The 22,972-nt window shown below is 39.0% G+C and overlaps 1 protein-coding gene across 3 annotated transcripts in view; it reads right to left on the minus strand.

Moving 5' to 3' along the window:
- LOC133459752 (roundabout homolog 2-like) overlaps positions 1 to 21,907 on the minus strand; it is a 114,622-nt gene extending 92,715 nt beyond the window's left edge. For all 3 annotated transcript variants that reach the window (XM_061740023.1, XM_061740022.1, XM_061740021.1), the window contains exons 1-2: positions 21,350 to 21,907; positions 14,320 to 14,646 (exon numbers count right to left, since the gene is read on the minus strand). In XM_061740023.1, the coding sequence (XP_061596007.1) occupies positions 14,320 to 14,646; positions 21,350 to 21,404 (382 nt within the window). In that variant the 5' untranslated portion in view covers positions 21,405 to 21,907. The remainder of the gene's footprint in view (positions 1 to 14,319; positions 14,647 to 21,349) is intronic.
- Between the last annotated feature and the right edge of the window lie 1,065 nt (positions 21,908 to 22,972).

Here is a 22,972-nt window from a genome sequence, read left to right on the forward strand (position 1 = left end):
TATATATAGGTGCTGCTGCAGCATTTTTCCAAGAACTTATATGAGATTTCATTTTTGCTTCAATGATAAATCCTTCTTCACCAATCTTCAAACTGTAATCTGCTTAAGTGCAACCAAAAGCCAGGAACCTTATCTTCGGCTTCAACACCGTATTGAAAGTGGGATTCCACATTGTGGGAAGCGAGACTGCCATAAAGGACTCGGTGTGAGCGTGTTGCTTAGTAGACGCCAGTGAAGTTAGGTGAGTAAGCCAGATTTAAGCCAAGTGTGCAAAGCTTTTCACAGCAGCTTTCAGAAACATTATGGACTGACTTTACAATATTAGACATTTCAATGTTGTTTACTTGAGCTTTGGTTGGAAGTGTAATAGGAATGAAAAAAAAGGGCAGTCACTCTTGTTGTATACTTTTTTAGTTTTTTGTTTTTTTTGTAGCATCCAGATAGCACCCACAGCCTCAGGTAAGGCTAAAAGATCACTACTGACCGTAAATTGCTTCATTTGCTGGACATGGAGGTGCCTGTTGTCTAAATAGAAATGGATGCAGGTAGGCAATATAAACCAACAACCTGACAGTTTCAGGGGTTTCATGACCTCTCCTGATAACCTCCCCCATCCAACATCCATCACCGGAAATGATGAGGTGTGCTTTGTCTCTATTTTGAAAGCTTTTCTGCACACTCTGACAGAAAGCTGTCAGCTGTGAGGCTGAATGATTTTTCCACCAGCATTCATGGAGAAAATCCTGGCTGAATCCAGAGCTGGCTTTTCTGATGTGTAAAAGTGCGGGAGACAGGCCTAGCAGGTTTAAGCAGATTAATTATGGTGTAGCGAAGACTGTGAAGAAATCTCTCTTCCATAGATACGATATCCACTGACACGGATTTGAGTACTGGCAAATACTGAAAATGTGCACACAAACACCAGTAAGATGCACATACATCCTGCATGTACACACAGAAGAGACTACAGGAGGGCCAAAAGTCTGCCATGGCCCAGACTCATGCAGTAATGATACCCCCCTCTATTCTCTGAATGTGTTTATCCCCACCCGTGTCCTTCTCACTCTCTTTTTGCTTATAACGCATTCACCCTTGTTAGTGCACATGCAAGAAAAATGCTCCTCTATTAGGGTTGATTTTCATTTCCTGTCTCTTTATTGGAACACAGTGCTCAAGTAAACATAGCTGTCCGTAAAGCCAAACAAAATGATATAATATAAGCAAGGGACAGTGGTGAAAGTGGTGCAATTTAAAATTCAAAACAGATAATAAAATGAAAGCTGGTTCTCTGTGAATGTTGGCTCTTTTTGTGAGTGAAAAGCAACTCATCCAAAGTCAAAGCAAAACTTGTTATCCCTGCTACACTTTCCGCGACCACCCATTATCTACCATCTTATCACACTGTGCTGATTGATATTGAAGAAAAGACAAGGGCAAAAAATAGAAGCATCCCCCCGCCCTCCCTGAATCCTCATCACCATCATCATTTTCATCATTACATGAAATATGACCGAGAGCAGAATCCCACAATGCCGTGCAAATGTCGACGTGAGTTAGCATCAAGAAGACACAAGAGATATGCATGCATCATCTGGCCAGGAGAACATCACTTGTGGGGAGACAGCCAGAGGCCCTAAGGAGAAGATGAGGTTGGGGGTGGGGGGGAAAGGGGGCGGGGTGGGGGGAATGGAAGAAAATGGAAAGGAAAGTGAAGAGAGAATAAAGTACAATATTCAGGAAAAGCAGCAAAAGATGAAGTGTGTGGGACATTCGCTGTGGCACAGGCAAGGAAATAATACCAAGAGGCAATCAGGGAAAATGGAGGCATAATATCCAAGCGCTGCATAATCTCCACAGATTCAAGCATAATGCATAATCTCCACAGGTTCAACAATACACCATGTGCCCTAATTCTCAGCCAATTACAAACTGTGTGGCTTTTGGTTTGCGTGTGTACGCGAGTATGGATTTGACTACGTAGGAGGGGTCGGGATGTTGGAGTGAATTTTAAATTTGTAGAGGAAAGGAGGGGGACTTCTCAAGGCAGTTGACAGCTGGGGTCCCCGTGCATGCAGCATCTATCCCCTTTGCCTTCAGTATACTCTAATGCCCTTCACTGACCAGATTAAAGCTCAAATGCCAAACGCACAAAGGCTGGAAACATCTGTTCCGGAACACACTGTCCACCCCCCCAACATTGAGCTCCGTTGGTCACTCCACAGTTCCAGTCCCCATGCGGACAACATCTGCAGCAATGGACTAGTGCACATTAACTACTGGAGCGTGAGACCAAGCTAACACACAAACCACAGGAGCATCATTCTTTACTAACACAATTGCTTTGTGAAACAGTTTGGTGCATTATTCCCATCTCATGAACGGAGTATAAGTGGGCCTCTTTTGCTTTGACATTCATCTTGGGTTTGAAAGGGTTACTGTAAAGAAAAGCTATAAGAGAAACTAGCATATGGGCTTTAAAAGTGACAACACCGGTTGTCTGGGGAGTCTTTTCTAGTATAATGTTTGTCTTCTTTAAGAAGTGCATTTAACCGGTATGGCATATGTTATTGTGCGTCCTGTAAAGTGTATTTAAGTATGAAGTAAAGTCATCACAGATCCTGGAGTTCTCAACATACGTTCTCCATCATCTTTCATTCAGATAAAGCAGTTTTATAGCTGAAGTGGAAGACTTAAGGGTTATCATGGCAAGTCATAAATGGAGCAGCCCAGTGAACACATACATAAACTGGAATAGCCAAGATCCATTCAACAACTAAGAAATCACATGCATACATAAATTCTAGGAAAAAAGCTACCAACTCATCAGGGTTACAAGAATGAAGGACTTCTTTCATTGAATGTTGGAAAAAGCCATCTAGAAAATGGAATGAATAGCAATATTCAAGGAATCTATGAAGAATGTAAATGTAGAGTCAGACGAGGGAGTGTAATGGTAGTAAATGCATCTCCAAGCAGACTACCAAATATAAAGGACAGACAGTGAAAGTAAGAGAGCTGTGTCACCACTTAAGTGCAGCTCACCACAGAGTATATAATAAAATATTGATGATAAAAATAGTCCTACTCTAACTTTGTATTCACTGATCGTCAGGAACTTATTGATGCATTTCACAGCGTAGAATTGTCCATTTAGCCCTTAAAGGCTTGGCTTCTTCTTAAAGACTTCCTATTTCAATATTATCCCAACAGACCACTTTCCTCTCAGACTGAAGGCTCACTTGTGGTAAGAACAGAAGGAAAGCCCTCACTTGAAACCAATTCTATTTGTTTTTAAAACAGAGATATCCTCTCTACCTTTGCATTCAGGCTTAAAACTTAATTTTTCCTTTGATAAAGCTTGTACAGTGTGGTTAGCAGCATCTTGGGTGACCCAGAAGAATCCCTTTAGTTCTTTCTCTAGTTATAAGGGAGTTATTCCTTTCTTCTGTCTCCTCATGCATGCTAAGGTTAAATCAAAGTGAGCTGCATTGTAATATATTGGGTTTCTTATGGATTAAAAAAAAAGAATTAGCATGATATCATTTTAAATTTGGTAAAGACAGTAAAAAATGGATGATAAGCTGAAATTGATTGAAAAACAACTGGAGTATAGATTAACTTAAATGGACTGTATTTAACGCGATTGCATTCAACTTACAAGGTTTAAGGGTAAAGTGCCTTGTAATGAGTCTTGTGAAATGACACTACACAAACAAACTGAATTTAAAATTAACTAAATTGAACAGTAAAGGAAGATGAGGTTCTGATTAGTAAAGCATTTTGTGTAGGATAGTTAGCAGTTATCGTAACCCAATGTCAACCCCTGACATACTGGCCCTGGCTAGGTTATCCAGAGTACTACTCCTTGGCCCGTGCAACATTGTAGGTTCGACCTTTTTTCACACAAACATTCACATTGAAGGATAGAATGTTCTTCACTGCCATATTGCTATTGCACCTTTTACAACTTTAAAGAATGAACTGGTACAGATGCAGGCAGTGACCGGACACATAACACTACTCAATCTTGTCTTGAATATTTATTTCTGGAACAACCCATTCCAGGTAAAAAGCATGAAGAAACAGATGCTCCAGTGAATGGGTTTGGGGGTTCAGTGGATATCATGAATTAATCAGGCTCCCGGATCTTCCCAGTCCATTTTATTCACTCAGGTGTATACCGGAGATGCCTGATGTCAATTTATTGCTACCCTGAGCCTGGCACTCTCAGCTTTTTGTGAATCGGAAGGTAGGGTGGATGGAATGGGTGATGCTTCCATGAAGGAGCGATTTGATGGAGGTGAATGAATAGGTGAAAGGAAGTGTTTGGATGTGACAGTTAGCAGTTATAACAGCCATTTGGCCTAGATTGGGGGGAATGTTGGGTAGGTCACATGAATAATAAACCAACTACAAAGCCGCTTTGACTGGTTGGGGATGCTCTGCACTCTCATCAACCCATCCAGACTGGAGACAAGTGAAGGTAGTGAATACGCATTTGCACAACATTATACCATGTACAGAGAGATACCTTTGTACTATTGTCAAAACCCCTGCTTTTATTCCTAAATTTCTTTATTAGTTAAGCTAGGTGAAGAAGCCCTCTTAGCCACATCAAAGCTTTATGCAAATACATCCCTGGAAGGCGACAATTACAAACTATTATCATTTTGCTGCAACACACATCAAGGCTTTGTCACACCCAGGTTCACACACAATCACACATAAGTAAAAGGCACTTGTGCCTACACATTCACCAAAATATATGAAGCAGGAGTACATGAGCATGCCAAGATTGAGTTTAAATACTGCTAATCTGGTGGTACTTTTCTACGACAGTAATCCATTCATTGCCTCCTCATAATGAAACATGACTTCATATATTAAGAAAATATAGCTTGATGTGGCTCTGTGAAAACAGACGACGGCACTCTGCAACAGCTAGGACAGATGATAGTAGCAATAGGTATCAGTGACTATGGAAAGAAAATGTGAAGACATCATTCAAGGTGTACTAATGCAGAATCTTAAGCCAGCTCCAACTCATCTAGAAAGAAATGTAAAGCTATATTTCAATGTTTAGTGTTGGAACATGACCACATTAAACTCAAGCCAATAATGTTACATGTACTGCATTTGATATAATACCATTCAACAGTGACATGTCCCGAATAAATATGTAATATTTCATATTGAAAACTGTTTTTGTGAAACAAATCCAAATGTGTACAAAACACAATATTAAGAAGGATGCATGCTTCAGGGAAGGTTCATTCCATGTAGGCCACTGGATGTTGTTTTTTGTAATTGGCTGTACTCAAAAGAAGAACCTGAATTAATTTGTATTGCAAGGCCTTCTCTCAGACCAGAGCTGCCTGAGTGTTGAACTCATGGCTCCTTTGACAGTCAACATATTTTTCTCACTCAATGAAAAATCTGCTCGTGGCAGCTAAAATCTTCCCCACAATTTCACTGGAAGATGTACCATCTGTGTGCAGGGCTTGTTTGATAGACAGGAATGCATTTATATTGTATATATTTTTGTTGTAAGAGTTCCCCTCCATCATATGCTGTGGCAGGTGATCGCTAATGGCCTGAAGCAATAGAATAAAATGCAACTGTAAAATTAAATAAAATGCCAACAATGCAGTTTAGGTATAGTATTTTGGAAGTCCATTTCTTCAAAAGGCTAATGAAGATAGAATGAATAGAAATACCTCAGCAGTGCAGGAAAGAAGCATAAGTGCTGTGGAAGGAGATGTTTGATCGTATTTGGTCTATTTAGATGATAGCTGCAACATTTTAATCACAAGTGCACCGCAGGCAGATAGAAAGCTCAGCAATATGGAATGTTATTTTATTTATTTATTTTTGCTTTATATTGTATTTTATTTTTCCTCCATTGTATTTTCACTAGATGCAAAAGAACAAACAAGAGACTACAATATCAGCATTACATATCATCCATCAGCTACTTTACTTTCAAAATGAATGACATTGTCTACTGGAAATCCTTTATTGGCCAACCACCAATTTTGAGATTGGGCTTTCATCTAATGATTTTTCCTCTGGATGAAATTGTCTGTCTGTCTGGGATCCCTACATAGCTAGCAGATACCTAACAGATTATGGGAAGAGGATATCCAGGTCAAGGCTTACTGTCCTGTGTGAATGTTAGTGTTCAAATGCAAAAAATAGAAATGATCAAAGTATATGAAAAAAATGCTATCAACTGACCATAATTTTGAGACTGTGTTTCATGGGGTCTTTGTTGCCATTTGCCCTGTACCCTAAATGTGACAACATTTATTTATCTTTTATATTTATGTGTGTGCAATGCTGCATGAGAGCAAAGAAAAACAAATTCAACCAACCAATAAAACTGAGCCATGTTAAATTGCATGACTTTTTTTATCTTTTCCCAAAAATACAGTAAAAGGTGAATTTGTACAACAAACACATCACTGATTATTTAGTAATAGACACAAATTGAACATGTCACTTGTGAAATTCTGTCCTGATTTGCTGCAAACATACAGCTGCTTGTTAAAAAGCTATTTAACAGCTACATCCATCTTGAGCAGGGTACGCTGAGCTCGTGTGCTCGTTCACGCCAGGCATATGTTTCTTCCAACCAACTGTAAGAAAGTGCACCAGAGCTCTTAAAGGTGTTTGCATGGTCCAATTAACACCAGATGCTAGCCCTTAGCTAACTAACCGTACGTCATAAATCATAGACCTCCAAGGAGAGAGCATGGTCCAGTTAGCACCAGATGCTAGCCCCCTTATCTGACTGTCTTCAGCCAAAAAAGAAGAATCTATATATTAGTTCTGCTTTCCTGAACCGGCCACCAAAGTGTTCAATGTTGCAAAAGAAAAGGCCACATATCTCCTGAAATTTCCCTAAATGCATAAAAGTTTGGGTACTGTTTCATCCATGTCCAAATAATCATGAATAAAAAAACAAACTCAATCATGAATGATAAGACAGAATGAGAAAAATCAATAAAGAAAATTAGTGCACTGAGTCAAAAAAAATATATTAAGATTGTACTGCTGTACTTTGGATACAACTAACTATTAAAGCAAAAATTATGTAATAGTTAGTCATGATTATGGGCCATACTATCATAAAGAGTCAATCAAATAAAGACTTTATAAAAATGAAAACAAACAAACAACAAAGGCTAAAATACAAGGGATTTAGCACAGAATTTTAGTACTTAGGCTAGTGGTTAGTACTGTGACCACGCAGCAAAAAAATACTGGTTGAATTTCAGCTTTCAGTGTGTAGTTGGCCTGTTCTTTCCATGTCTGCAACATTTCCTCCTGATACTCTCTACCCATGAACCAAAAGCATGCATGTTGGGTTTACTAGTGTTGTAGAGTTGACTGTTAGTATGTGTGTGTGTGTGTGTGTGTGTGTGTGTGTGTGTGTGTGTGTGTGTGTGTGTGTGTCTGTATGTCTGTGCATGGCTGTCAGTCAGTGTGTGCTCGTCCTGTTCTGGATTCCTTCCTTGTCAAGGAGGTAACTTGTCTCATGCATGATGACTCCTGGGAAAGATAACCAGAAGTATAAAGCCATCATACCAAATGGATGAGGACTACATTTACTTAATTTACTTAATTAATTTCAATAAATTCAGTTGCATGTTCTGCAGAACAGCTATCAGCTATTTGCAATGGGAAAAATAGACTGAAATAAAAGATAAAAGCTGAAGGGTGTTTCAGTTTTTCCTCTGCTGTCTAATCACATGAACTCAGGAGCTGGCTTGCCTAACTGTACTGTCAACAACAGAAATGAAGATCGGGCCTGATAGTATTGAGCACTCCGAGCTATGTTATATGATTTATACATAAACAGCAAGCTTAGGGGCGCATTAGTGGACGCTTCTGGGTAATTCCTTTTGGTTTGTGTTTAAGTTACTGGTTTTTAAGAGTTGTAGCCCCTTTTAATAGTTATATATTGCTGGTCGGCACACAAGTAATTGATGGCTGATTACAGGCTGCCAAACAACGACAAGATGGATCACTTTGTACTAGTGGGAAGCGTCGCCTTTTTCTATGTGTAATCACCCCCTAAGGATTTTTAAATAATTATACTCTTAGTGAAGGTATACTGACAGCTTTACACATCCATTTTATGTTTGTCCTTGAAGATACTGTTACTTCTGTTCTTGTATGTGTGGTCCAACGGTCATGGTTACATATCAAAAAGTTATCTTCCAAATATATCTTTCAACATTATATACAACTGATTGAACTATATTGAAATTATGATAAAAAAAACACATTGCATTCTAAATTGTGCACTTGGTCAAAGGGGCTGCTAAAGTAACACATAACATAACATCTAGCATAACACATAATTTGTAAAAAAAAAAAAAAAAGAAAAGTAGGCCAGCTATAATAGTCAATATATCAGGTAATAAATACTGAATGCAAAAACAGATTTCATCTCAACAGATGCATAACATAATTTTGGTTTGGACAAATCTGTAGCTGGTAAAGATTTAACTAAAGCTAAACAAGGCAATGAAAGGCTGGTGGACTGGCAGAAGGTGAGTAAAACACTGACAGTCTGCCTGAGAACACAGAATTGGCAGGCAACTTTGGAAGGTGTCACTTGGCAAGAAGCAACTTTCCATTTTTTAAAACACAAGAGAATGCCTCCCAGTGGAACTTTAAGTGATGTGCATTTTCAATGTCTTTCAAAAGTGCTAAGTAGCCACTTCCAGATAGCGTTTCCTGACTGCAACCTCATTTTTTAACACAACAAATCTCTCCACGGTCAATGCATGCTCTTGGACATTTCAACAAAGACAGATGGATACCTTTTAATCAGCTACCAGTGTAGTGCATTCCATGGATAAAAGATCCCATCCATGTCATTTACTTTGGAAGACAAGATTATTTCATGCCAGGAAAAAGCATGGCTTTCACTGTCAGATAGGCTATGATGTTTACCGCAATGCCTAATGGCTCAGAGGAATGTCCATCCTTGAAGAGAGGACTTAGTCACATAGAAGCTGAGAGACACAACACAAGCAGAGATTTTGTCATTGCTGTAGGACAGTGAAAGACAGTTTGGCAGCTCTTCATAGTGGCAGCTATGAATAAATAATAAAAAAAAAATAAATGAAACAAAAAGTCCCAGAATAACCTTAAATAATATTTTTTGGGATTTTGTGTGATTTGGTACTTACTGTTGCTTAATGAACAGACAAACACTGCTTATAGTGTTTGTTATTGATTGGCGCTAGTTAGCATTAGCTGTGTAATTTCTCCAAAGAACAAGATAAAACTCAAGTTTCAATTTGGACTTCACAAAAAGCAACAGTGTCATGTCTTTTCCATACCATGTGTTTATGTTTATACAGTATGTTCAGCAAATGTAGCAGCATGTTTTGTGTACTTCTGTGGATACATGAGCTGCCCGACAGACATTCATGTTTCCTAAGGGTGGCCCCTAATACCTTTGATGACCTGTTGACTTTTCCTCGGGGATGGACTACAGTTATGTTTGATACAAATATTTAAGCCCTGGGGTTTATCCAAATGAAATTGGGTCAGTGGCTACTCGTGTACAGTACACAGTGTACAAGTGGCACATCAGAGGTTTTAGGGGGCAAGTTTTCATCAGTTTTCATCAGTTTGTTTATTGATAAGACCTTGGTTGGAATGTGTGTGACAGGAAAAAAAAAAACCCCATTAAAGGTAGGATAAGAAGCCCTGTGCAATTTATTTTTGTAATGTTCAACACATCTTGTAAGCAGCGTAAACTGTAAAAAAAAATTGTGTTCCACCAAACCACCTGACCACTCTCCGTGTTTTGTGGGTGGTTTGTTTCAAATATCAACAGACATGATGCATTGAGAAAAATAGCTGACCCCACCTTTTAAAGTTGACTTTAAACTGAAATCCTTTCTTTTAAAATATCAAAATGAACCATTTGTCTTAGAGGAGGATGAAACTCTCTAAGTATCCTGTCAAAGATCTACAGGGGGTATTGACAACCCATTTGATTGAAACATCCATCTACTGTAGATTCACCTGAATGCCAATAATTTCAACTCTTTAGTAATAACCCCCGAAGAACTAGTAACTCACACTGGCTATGTGCTATTGGTCTAGGTCAAAGAAACAAATGCAAACATGCAAAATAAGATTTTGCATTTGGTAAACAAATTTAAAAAGGCAGCTTCAATTTGTTAAGATTTCATTTGACATTAAAGTTGCTCGACGGCAATATTTCTATTAGTTTTATTTAAGAGGCCCATTGAGTTTAATCCTTTTACCATACTGCACTAACAAACCTCATCGCAACATTGATTGTTGATTATACAGCTGACTGACTACACTTGTAATTCTTCTGGCACAGTCAAATAGAAGAGCACTCATCTTCTTGAATTCTGTGCTAATGGACACCCTTGCATTAGTCGCCCCATCCGCCTACATCTCCCTTCAACACATCGCTGTTTATTTCTTTCAGTCTCTTCTTAATAGTTTGACGAATCTGTTCTAATTCCATCAGCAGCCACTCACTCTGATGATTAGTGCCAGTCCACTGGTGGCCTGGAGGTTGCACAGTTGTTTGTCGCGTTTGCACAGAAGTCGTGCTCAGCTGCAATGTCTGACTTAGCAGACGTGAAAATGTGAAGAGCTGCCACGGTGGAAGGCCAAGTGTGAATCTACACACCAGCAGGTGATTTCTGATTATTAAAATGACATATTTGGATGTGAGGATCAAGTAACATGCTGCTACACAATGAATTCTGTTTATGAGGCAAAAATACAAGACCTTCTAATAATAAACAGACATGGCCTCATTTCTTGGTTGGGTGATGGCTGATGTTATCATTTGAGCTGAATATGTGCCCAACAACTCTCCTCAGGAAATAGGATTTCAACAAGGGTGAAACTTCCCATTTGTGCCTGATGAACGTCTAGTCGGTACGGTAAATATTCCTCCTTTGCCCTAGGGATCCAATCTTCTTCTTTTCAGCTTCCTTGTTTTGGGTTACTTATTTCAGTCAGAGAACAATAGGTAGAAAAGACCTAATGCAGTCTTCTTCAACTAATGCAAGTTATTGGTTCAATGTAAGGCACTTCTCCCGAAAATCCACCACTACTCGAATACAGCAGGCTGAAAGATTTAATACAAATGAAATAACCATGCAGATGGATTAAAATATCTTAATGCAGTCTCTAAAAACATCAAAGTTGCATTGAACTAAGCCTGAAGTTGGTTGGCTACAAGAAGTGAGCTCGGAAAGCTTTAAAGCTAACATTGGTGATGGCGAGCAATCAAACAAAAGGAGGATAAAGTGATGTAAATATATACAAACCAAAACAACTACATTTCGGCCATATTTTTGCAGGATTTATATCAATTAAAGACATACAATAGGCATGATGAACCATGACTGGAAGAAACTATAATGTCTTAGCATTCCTGTTTTAGCAAAAACTGGTTAATTAATGAGAAACAACTGGTATGAGGTGTGTTATTTGTTTTGCAAACCTGCCAGCTTTAGATCTGTCTGGCATATATGCCCGATTTACATATCTTAAGCTCTGCTGCCATCTTAGACAGCTGAAGTGTTTTGCATCAGATGGAATTAATAATGCCTCATCTCATTTCAGTCACACTAAAATTCACAAGATGCATGAACCATCAAAATTGAGCTTGTGCAGCACAAACATATGCAAGCAGTAGCAGTACCCTTGTTGGTTGGCTACATTTTCTAAATCACTGGTCGAGATACAGTTCTGCGAAACCATTGGAAAATTATGGGTGTGCATGCTCCGAATTGAATGGACCATTTGGAGTTCTACTTGCTGTCATATCAACCTCGCAGCTCTTTTGTTTGCCCACTTGCTCCCACCCGAAGCATTGAATGACAACCTTTGGCTGCAGCTACTTTGGCAGGAACCTGCAGCCCCTAAAAGGGCTGCGAGATTATGCATCCCTGCAGCCATGATATTCTACATCAAACAAAGAATACTGAAGGCTGTCTTGGTCAGAATGTCTTTGACATATATGAGGCTCCAGAAACTCAAGCTTTTGATATTGTCTGCACTTAAGATGACAGCAAACAACATAATATCAGTGTCAGTGGCAGCCATGATCCCGAAACACTAAAGCTGAGAGATATACTTCACCTCATAAGACCAACAACAATCAGGTACCTGAGAGTCTTAGCTTCACCGTGCTCAGATAGCAGGCACATGGCGTTGACTTTGTTGGACATTAGAGTTTGTATAGATCCTATGGTGGAGCCACATGGCTCATGTAACAGCTAAGGACTTCAGAGCAAGTATGATGTGACTTGCCGAAGCAAACATTCATCCCTCAGGATGTCCTCACTCACCGGGATGGAAATACACCCGCATATTTAGCCAAATGCAAGCCAGCGGGTCTCAGGGAAGGCTTCAGTATTTCTACATGCTGCAATGCATCATCCAAGACTCGCATTCTGACAGCATTTCAAGGGACATTAGAGATGCTGTGGGGCTGAGATTAAAGCTTTACTTCATGATATTCTGATTTTGCTCCTGCTAGTTTGGTTCTTCACATCTAAAGGAACGTATATTATTTTTTTCCCTCTGAATATGTTTCAAATACTGATGCAATACTTGTCTTCTGACTGAAAGAAAAATAAAACTGCCAAGTCTACCTCCTACATTAGAAAAGAATCGGAAAATGAACTTAAAAAAATGGTTTACAAATATCTTCCTGAGCCCCAAAATACAAATGAGCTTTATTCTATTTAAAGAAAACCCAAAAATCCCCATAAAATCCCTTCCATGGAGTCATTGTATTCATAAAGTCGACCTCCATTCAGTCAAGGGAATCAGTGAAGCAGCCATAACATTAGTCTCTCGACACTAATGAAGACAGTTTGGGGTCTGTGGTTTCTTTATAAAACAGACCTTTTCACCATCCTCAAATCCAAATGTACCACTTTAAAAGTCTAAATGTGATATACCGTACTGTGTAAATTCTCCTCATAGTAGGAAAATGAGTGCTCAGACACAAGATATTGATGTGTTCCAATATCAAACACCGGAGTGCCTCTTTGTGTTTGTGAACTCGCCTGCTATTTCCTTTGACATGCGCATGTTCCCATGCGGACGTGCATGCATTGTTGATCAAGGGTAAACGCCTGTAAAAGCACAGCCGACATCATCATTAGCCACGATAATTCTTGGACAGTTCAACATTTGAACCAAAAGACCGGAATCACCAGTGAGAGAGATTTAAGTATCTGATGTGGAAATGCTTACTGGACAAAGAGGGATGTGATGCACAAAAAGGCAAGAAGATGTCAGACAATGTTGCAGTTGAGTTATTAGTGTGTTCATGATTCTTGTTTCTGTTTATTGTTCTTTTTTTTTGTCCGGTTGTTTCTTTCCTTGTCCTTGATATCCACATAAAGGCACATATACTGTAGATCCACAGTGGGTGACAAATGACCTAGGTTATACCAGAACTTTAATTCTGACCATGACAACCAAATGTTAGGATGTAACTTCCAAAATTACTGATATTCATCTATTTCTTTAATAAACAAGCATATAGTCAAAGATAATCAACCATTCTGTAAATTTAAAGCTAAACTGTGATCTACTGTGCGCCCGGTATTCCCAATCTGCAAGGGCAGAAAAAAATAGCATGTTTGTATGTGTGCACACATGTATAGGAGTGTGTGCGTCCGAGCATGCGTGCATCTCGTTCATGGCAAGAAATCAGCTCAGTTTAGCACATAATGGAAATGTGAATAGCCCAGAGCTTCTTTCTCCCACACAGGGAGAGATCTGGCTGGGAGCTGGCTGCATCTTTCCAAATCCAAACAGTGAAAGGGAGTTAGCTAGGTTAAAATCCTGCCCTCTTCTCACTTTCTCCCTGGAGCAGTTCACAGCTTTGCCCATACATTACTCAAGCAGGTCATCCAAACAGGTCTCGCTAACAGTCTGAAAAGCATATTCACACACATAAGTGCACACATGCTGAGCGTACACACACTCACACACTCGTAGGTTCAGCTGAAAGGTGGACTTGCCAGTATTATGACAGATGACACCGTCTATGGATCCAGTATTTTGACTGCCCCAACATGTCACGATTAGTCTAACATGAACTCAAGCATTTTCAGGTGCAACATTTGCACGGTTTTACATTTCCATGCACCCCAAAAAGGGTTACCCACATTAGATTTTCTTGTTCAAACGTTATTTCTGTCATCCGCTGTGAGATTTCTTTGACCATGGCATAACCTTTATGGCTACTGGGACATGATGAAGGGTCTGACTTACATGCCACTTCGAGAGAGGCGTTCCGGCTTACAGCTTCTCCCAGGTAGTTCCGGGCCACACACACATAGCTGCCATCATCTGGCTTGCTCCGTCGTCCGTGGACAATACGTAGGAAGAAGAGCGACCCGCTGGGCAGCAGCATACGATGGGAGCGGGGGTTATCCCGGTCCGTCTCCACACGCTCCCCATCTTTATACCATTCCACCGTGGGGGTCGGGCGGCCTTCTGCTTTGCAGTTGAAAGTTGCTGGTTCCCCTTTGGATACGATGAGGTCAGAAGGGTGTTCAACAATGCGAGGGGGGAAGTCTTCTTGGCGAAGACGGGATGCTAAAAAGAAAAAGAGAGTCAAAAGTCCTTGTGAAGTAACAATCAATCGATTTCAATCCCTTCTCATGGAAAAATGAATGAAAACTATTGTATTTTTGCTGATGGACAAGAATACAGATTTTCTTTTTCCCCATGCATGACTTTCAAAAATATTTTACAGTGGGAAGTGTCTTTGTGTGTACATGCGCGATAAACCACTGAGTTTGGATCAAGCACATGTTGTTTCAAGACAAGCCATGATGTTTTCCTAGCCTCCAATATTTTGCTTTCAAAGCAGTACAAAGGATTTTTTTCATGTTCAAATAGCAGTTTCATTTCTACTTGAAGGAATATTGAACTACGTTTTGGAAGTGTCATCTTGCTCTCATGCTGTCCTGTCCCTTAAGTTGGTAAAAACCTGCCAAAGTAACTTTAAACTCCTGTTAATTTTTTTCTGTGGCAACAACTGTGTATCACTTTATGGTACGTTGTCTCACATCTGCAACAACGATACAACCTTGCACAGCTGCAGATAAGATCACGGCTGAGGCGACTAACAGACTAACAGACAGAAGAAAGTAATTACCGAAGACAAAATGAGAGTGACAGAGCAAGACACCAAATAAGAGTACATTTTAGACAGTATTGTCAAAGGAGCTTGACCTCCAGGCCTCAAGGGGGAAACACTGAGCTAAAAACAGTTCCACTTTCCACTTTTTCACGTAAAACATAGATAACTGTTTCAAGTACTGAGTCAGATGAAGTATTACATTGATTCTCCTCCTAGCAATTATTTTGGCTGTTAAAAGTAACAAATACTCTTTCATCACAGTTTCATGAAATACAGAGGCTGTATTCATGCAGTTCTTCTCATTTGAAGTCTTAGATGCATATAAAAATATCCACCATCTGGCAGCACTTCTGGCCACGCATCCTTTCCCTTGTCATCGCTCATATGTTCTCCTTCTTTAGCGGGCTACATGCCATCAACTTCCCAAATTTTACTTTACGTTTTACATTTCATTTAGCATTAATCCAAAGTGTATCCAAACGTTTCCTTCTGCATCTCCTTTAGTGCCCAGCAGTTAAAAAAAATAATATTTACTGTACCACTGAGCCGGAAAAAGATGACTCCTTGATGTTTATATGATTTTATATAAATGCTAAAATTGTTCAACTTTCAATAATCAGGGCAACCATTTATGGTGACTAATCGTCACAGTGTTTGAAAAAGGTGTTACTGCTGAAATACACAGTATATCTAAATAGTTTAACCAAAAAAAAGGTATGTAAGAAAGTTGGACAAATATACGCCTAGGACAAATGTGGCCCCTTGATGTCCCGTTATTTAGAAAGATCTTACCCACGCCACTACCGTCAACCATTTAAAAAGATCTTATCCATCATCAACATCTGTGCTCATTAAACAATAGACCACAGATTGACACAAATGTGACTGATAGAATAAAACCAAGTGTTATGTCATTACAGTCCCCGAATGGAAACTTGATTAGTGTCAGGTTCTTCCTAACCGCGCTGTAGGCTTTGTTAAAACACTGAAGCTACCATATTCGCTTTCACAAACAGGCCCTGCAAAGTCATTACATCTCATTAGCTTTTTCATTAAAGCATTCCATCACACACACTGACATCATCAAACACGTCTCTGTGGGCGCTCAGCAACTGCTACGTTGGATTTTTCGCTTTTTAGTGAAAACTTAACAACAAACAAAGTTTACATTTTCCCATCCTATCATTACTTTGCTATGCATTATATTTAGAATTTTACTCTGCTAGTTGATAGACAGCCTGAAGTGAATAACAAAAGAATGAGTCACTTGGTACTGTGGTGAAAACAATGATGTAATGAGTTTTGAACCACAATATACCAGGGATGTCAAATTCTGCCAATCTTTTCCATTTACAAGTTGTCCAGCCTTAGCTTAATCCAGCAGTGATGGTATCTGGGATCCCACCTCTAAATGTCACCAGAAAATGACGAATGTATGGGAACAGTTTGTTTACACAGGTGACAACATCCCAACACTTGACTGCTTCATATTGTACCAGCACATTATAACATCAGTGTTAAAAATGTCTTTATCTTCTGTAGTGTGCATGCAAGATACCAAGACACTGATGTTTGAGCTGCTTAAACAGACATTTATAAACCGAAGGAATAAATAAGATATAAATACATGAAAGTGATGTTACACAGTATCACATCTTTGAGACTTTAATCGTGACAAATGTACAAATGGCCAAGGCAACCATGACGATTGGCTGCTACACAGCAACCAAAATTAAATTGCAAATGTGAGTAAAATTGATGTGACGTCCATGATGTTAAGAGGTTTGTTGACAAAAAGCATTCCATTATCTGGCAACAACATGCCGAATGTGGCAATGCATTGTGTTTTTAAAAGTGCTTTTAAAAGTCTATGTATAGATCTCTCGGGTATTAACAATTGTTTGGATCCAGAAAAAGGCGCACTAACAAATAAACAAACACGCAGTTTGGAGAGCACAGAGTTTGTCTAATTGGTTTTCTGCTCTGTGGCTCGTGAGACTGGTGCTGTGAGACAACTGAATTCAAATTAGATGATTTAAGTTGTGGGTGGCACATTGGCTCAGTGGTTGGTGCTGTCAGCTAACAAGGAGGAGGTCCAGGAGGTCATGTCACTCTTTTGGCCCTGTTTTCTGCACAGTTCATGCAACATGCAGTCTTTGACCCTGAATGTAAATTAGCAGAGGAAGACCAGCTAGATTGATGCACATATTTTTACCCCTAAATTATATGTGGATAAATAACAGCTTGATTTGGATTAGTGTTGGAAAATTCAATGTTAATTTGGCAACAGTTATAAAGATTCTTAAATAGCCCTGTTCCCGGTACTGGGCACAGATGAAGCCGAGATCAATCAAAGCATTATTATCATCCAACGCATGATACTATTTATACATGCATCACACCAAATGGATGATGAGAAAAATTCTGATTTAATCCAATAGACTATATCAACCTAAGCAAAACATCCTAAAATGAGAACGTGGCATGCCACAGAAAAGCGGATCTGCAGTTACACTCATTAAGGCAGTGGCTGTAATGACGTTTTTAAATTTTTTACAGTAATAAAATAGCAATTTAACACTGTTTTGTGATTTGTTGATGATGCCTGGGTGTGCCATGCTCCAGTATGTGTGTATGTGTGTGTTTGTGTTCTTAATCATTGTTATTAGTCATGGTAATAAAAAATTACAAATTACTACTAATAGTCGGATACAAATAGGAGCCCACAATTAGCTTAACGGATCAGCACGCCCCCTAACATGCCAAACCTCATGATTGTTATACCTAGTCCTGCCAGCAAGTTTTGAAAAGTTCTGAGTCACAAAGATATCTAAGGACATGCACTTAGCGACTATAGCTGATAGCTTTTTTTGGTATATGTTTCACACCATACACTGACAGTTTTCTTAATAGAAAAAATAAATAAATAATTGTGGTGAGGACAGCAATAGGTTCACTTCATAAATGTATCAATAATGCAGATCAGTTAAAGAGTTCTGGAGATATCTCCTTGTGCAATACCCACAGCTGTGGCCATTCCACCTGGGGGCACACAACGCGGGTTCTGAAGACAAACAGTTACAGAGGTGGACACATTTGTTGGTACCCTTCCATTAAAGACAGGAAAACCCACAATGGTCACTGAAATAACTTAACACTGGCAAAAGTAATGGTGTTCAACAGGATTTAGATCAAGGCTCATTGAAGGCCACATCAGAACAGTCCAATTTTTTGGTCTTGGTCACTCTTGGGTGGTTTTAGTTGTGTGTTTTGGGTCATTATGCTGCTGGAGGCTCCATGACCTGCAACTGAGACCCAGCTTTCTGGCACTGGACAGCATATTTTTTCTAGTCTTGATATTTCATTTTCCCCTGTGCAGGCACCCTGTGCCAGATGCAGCGAAGCAGCCCTAGAATATAACTGGGCCTCATCCATGTTTCGCATTAGGTAGTCTTTTCTTTTAATCCTTAATTTTTGTCTCTGTGAAAATAGAACTAATGGGACTTGACAAAAAGCTCCAGTTTCGTCTCATCTGTTCAAAGGACATTCTCCTAGAAGCTTTGTGGCTTATTAATATTCACTTGAACAAATTCCAGCCTTGTGTCCTTAAAAGTTGCTTTCAACAGTGGAGTCCTCCTCAACTATCTTCCATTATGTCCAGTTTGACTCAAATAGCAGCGAATAGTGCATTCTGACACTGATGTACTTTGACCTTGGAGTTTACCCACTATGTCTTTTAAAGTTGTTCTGAGTTCTTTGGTTACCGAATGTGTTATCCATTTCTTCATTTTGTCATCAATCTTCCTCATGGAGTTATATCCAGGCAGGTTTTCTACAGTCCCCTGAACCCAAAACTTTAGAAATTATATTTGAAGCTGTAGTCACATGAATATCAAACTGCTTGGAGATGGTTTTACAACTTTTAATTTTAGAATGATTATCTAAAATTTTCATTCTGATCTCCTCTGACAGCCTTCTCTTTTCTCTGGTCCATATTTAGTGTGGTGCACATCATGATACCAAGCAACAGAGTGACTACTTTTCACCCATTAAATAGTCAGACTGACTGCAAGATTGAAGACTACTGTAATGCTAATTACACGGCATACTATAGTTTAACATGTCATTATGGCCAAATTATTTTCTTGGGGTACCAACTAATTTGTCATGGTTTCAGTCAGTTTCATTAGCTTGTTTGTTTTGAGACACATTATGTTAATTCACAATTCAAAAGCAATATCTGATTTTCATTTCGCTATTGTCATTTATTCTTGCCTTGTAAAATGTGTAATTAATTTTACACTTCTGCTACAATCACATGTGTTACCTTTATTTGCATACAAAATGTATACATACACTATATGCCTTGTGCTTTTTGAAGTATCATTTTAGATGAGGTAATCTCAAAAAAGGGTCTTGTTAGGAAGATGTTAATCGGATGGGCATGTAGAATGTCTTTGTGGACAAAATGTGCCCCTATTTTAGCAGCGACTGCCTCAGACTGTTTAGGCATGAACGTTAGCGCCTCTTTTTCCTCAACATGTATGACTGGGGCTCTATCCATGGTGCTGAAGGGGGAAATCAAGAGCCTGCAGAGGAAAACTGGCTGTAAAAAGCTTTATAAGTCTGGGCTATTCTAATAAAAGTCAATTTAAGTTGACAGCCTTCTGGCAGTAGAGTTCAGAAGAACTCAATTCCGGTTTTTAACTGAAAAATTAATTTGACTGTCAAGCAAAGGGCACTTGTCATTCAAGAATATTCTGTAGTTTGAAAATCAAGCCTGAAATGTCAAGTCACTCCCAAAGACAAATTTGAAATCCACAAGATATAAAACATGTACAAGTAGTTGATATAGAAAGCTCGTCTGTGAATCAAAATATTATTGCAGTCATGTCACTAACTCACAGTTTACCTACTTTGTTTGCCAAAGCAGTCAGTCAGACAAGAGCAAATAGGAATTACTCATGCCTGTTTCTCACAGATGTTTCACAGAATTATGGCAATGAAAATTAATAGGTTGAAATCCTCCCTACACAAGGTAATTACATATATCTGCAGACACAAACTATTGCAACAGCATCACAATTAGCATATGTATGTAAGTTTTTAATATTTGCTCCCACATGTGTGGAAGAGACTGAACAAAACATTAGAAACAAAGGTCAATAGCAATCCAATACAAACCGCAGCCTATTTAATGACCTTACAATTCAATCAACACCTCCCTGACATCATGTCAACAAAAGCTGTGAGCATCATAAGAATGAGATATACAGCAGAGCCAAAGCCTTGCTTTGTTTGGATTCTACTTATACACTGTACATACTAAACTAGAAACGTACTACTTCCAGGGTCTAGGAAACTCTCACATTCACAACCAGCCGAAGTGCCATGAACTGCTAAGAACTGCAGCACATATGCTCCACTGACACACATTTATACTGTGTGCACTGTTGGGGTAACAAAGCAGCACAAAAGTATTCATGGAAGGGACACCACTCCCTTTCAAAAACATTAAATTTGCATGCAAATGCATGTAATTTGTACTGCAGGTTGAGGTTAATGCACCGTATTTGTTCATTCCAGACAAAAGCAGTCAATAGTCAATTTATGGAGCATTTCTAATGTGAAAGGCGCACCAGATATGTTAATCATGGGACATAAACTTATATCCTTTTACAGAGAAAAACTAACCTGAACATTGGAGCGTAAGGTATTTCATAAGGAGAGCTGAAGCAAAGCAAAGTCTAAAAAATGAAAGGTCTGCAACACATTTGAAAATGATACACAAAAAGTTTAGATGACTGAACTAAAACACAGTTTTGTAATGGAACATGCAAGTCTATAAGACTGAATCCTTTTAAGAAATTAGTTCAATTAGAGCATTAATAAATGATCAACTTGTGTTTAACAAAGCCATTAAAGAGTTGGCCCTGCGGCACTATCTTAAATCAGGACTAAATCAACCAACTATGACATGGTATTCATCACAGACACTAATTTAAGAGACACTGTAATGTGCATCCCTCTCTATCGTCTTGGTGCACTTGAGATGGAAAGACAAGAAATATGCTTCAGGACAGATCCCGATCAGTTTGCTATAGAATAATGTGCTGCAGATGATCTCACAATGGATGTAGAGTCTTAACTTACCGTGGGTTTGGGTGTACAGAAGTCCACAGAGAAAGAAATATTGTAAAGGACCCATCCTGGCATATTGGCCTCGTGAGCTATCGGCGCATGAATTCGTCCTCAAGTAAAACAAAAATAAAGAAAAAGAAAATAAAGAAAAGAGTAAAAGGATTTTTTTTAAAGGATATAAAAAAAACGCTCAATGAATCTCCTGGTGAGGATTCGCCGTTTCAAGGTTGTTAACAAAAAAACAATCAAAGCAGTTGTGATCTCAGCCTGGGAGCGAGATTCCTCTCATTCACATGTCCGCGTGTCGTCTCCGCGAGCGCACCGGCGAGCTGGGCTCCGTTTCTGTAGCCGTGAATTCAAACATCACCGACGCCCAATAAGCTCCCTCCAGTCACTGCCGGTTCCATTCCTGGTGACGCCTCAGCGGCTCCGAGGACGGCCGAGCGCAGCCATCCTGGCGCGGGACAAGTTGCGGGTTGAGAGGTGGAGATGATTCAGTCAGAGGTGAGAAGCAGCGCGTCGCGGCGCAGCGCGGCTCCTCCTATCCACTATCCACTATCCAGTATCCAGTATCCAGTCTCCACTCCGCTGCCCTCAGACACACACTACCCGCACAGCAGATCTGCGCACCAAATCCCAGCCGATTACATCGTGGGACAACGTGGTCGTGGGCTATTTTGCATGTTTCTGTTTACTTTAAGTTTAGTTCTTTTTTTTCTTCTTCCATATTTCATGGACAATTTAGAAGTTCCATTGGAGGATTATTGGTGTTACACTGAAAAAAATTAATCTAAGCACATGTAAATATAACATATTTAAATCTGTGATATTAACAATTAAAAATGGAGTTTGTTGCTTTACATGAATACATCTAGTTTTGAACGTAATCTGCATTGGTTCAAAAAACAAGATATTGTGCATTTTTTCCTTAACAAGCAGTATTTATGTAATCCCAGGCAATCTTTTCATTTACACACAAACAACAAGCAATGATCTTGTTGTATTTACCTTTCCTTTAACGTTTAGATGAAACATGCTTTATTTGTTTAAGTAGAACACAACAGTAAAAATATCTTGCTTGATCTACTTTAAAGTAAAGTCAACTTAATTTTGATAAATAAAGTAAACGTAACACAATTAAGTTGACTGTACTTGCAAAATGTATTATTTAGATACAAAAATTTAAGTAGTTTATACAAAGACTAGTCTTTCTTGATCTACATAATAATCTCATGCAAAAAGTTGACTTATTTTTTTTAAGTAGATCAAATATTTGTATTAGTGTACACACTGCACTGAATAGCTATTTCATTCCAGTAGCCTATTTACATGAATATTTTCCTACCATTTTATGAAAATACAGCACAATAATAAACTGCCTCTCAGGTTTGTTATTACACACTGAGTACACCACAGCAAACCAATGAAATCCAAACAAATGTTCTGTTGCAAATCAGTCCCGTGACTAAAGATACTGGAGTCACTCTTCTATTTTATAGATTTGTTCATATGGAGGTAATGTATTCCCTCTTTGTTTTCATTTGTGGTTTTTACAGCAACCAAAGTCTCTGAATTTCATCGAATAGGTTTTTTCAATTCTGCCGAAAAATACATAGAAGTGAGAGAAACAATTTA

Source organism: Cololabis saira, chromosome 14 (genome assembly GCF_033807715.1).
Source record: "Cololabis saira isolate AMF1-May2022 chromosome 14, fColSai1.1, whole genome shotgun sequence".
In the NCBI taxonomy this organism is placed as follows: Eukaryota; Metazoa; Chordata; class Actinopteri; order Beloniformes; family Belonidae; genus Cololabis; species Cololabis saira.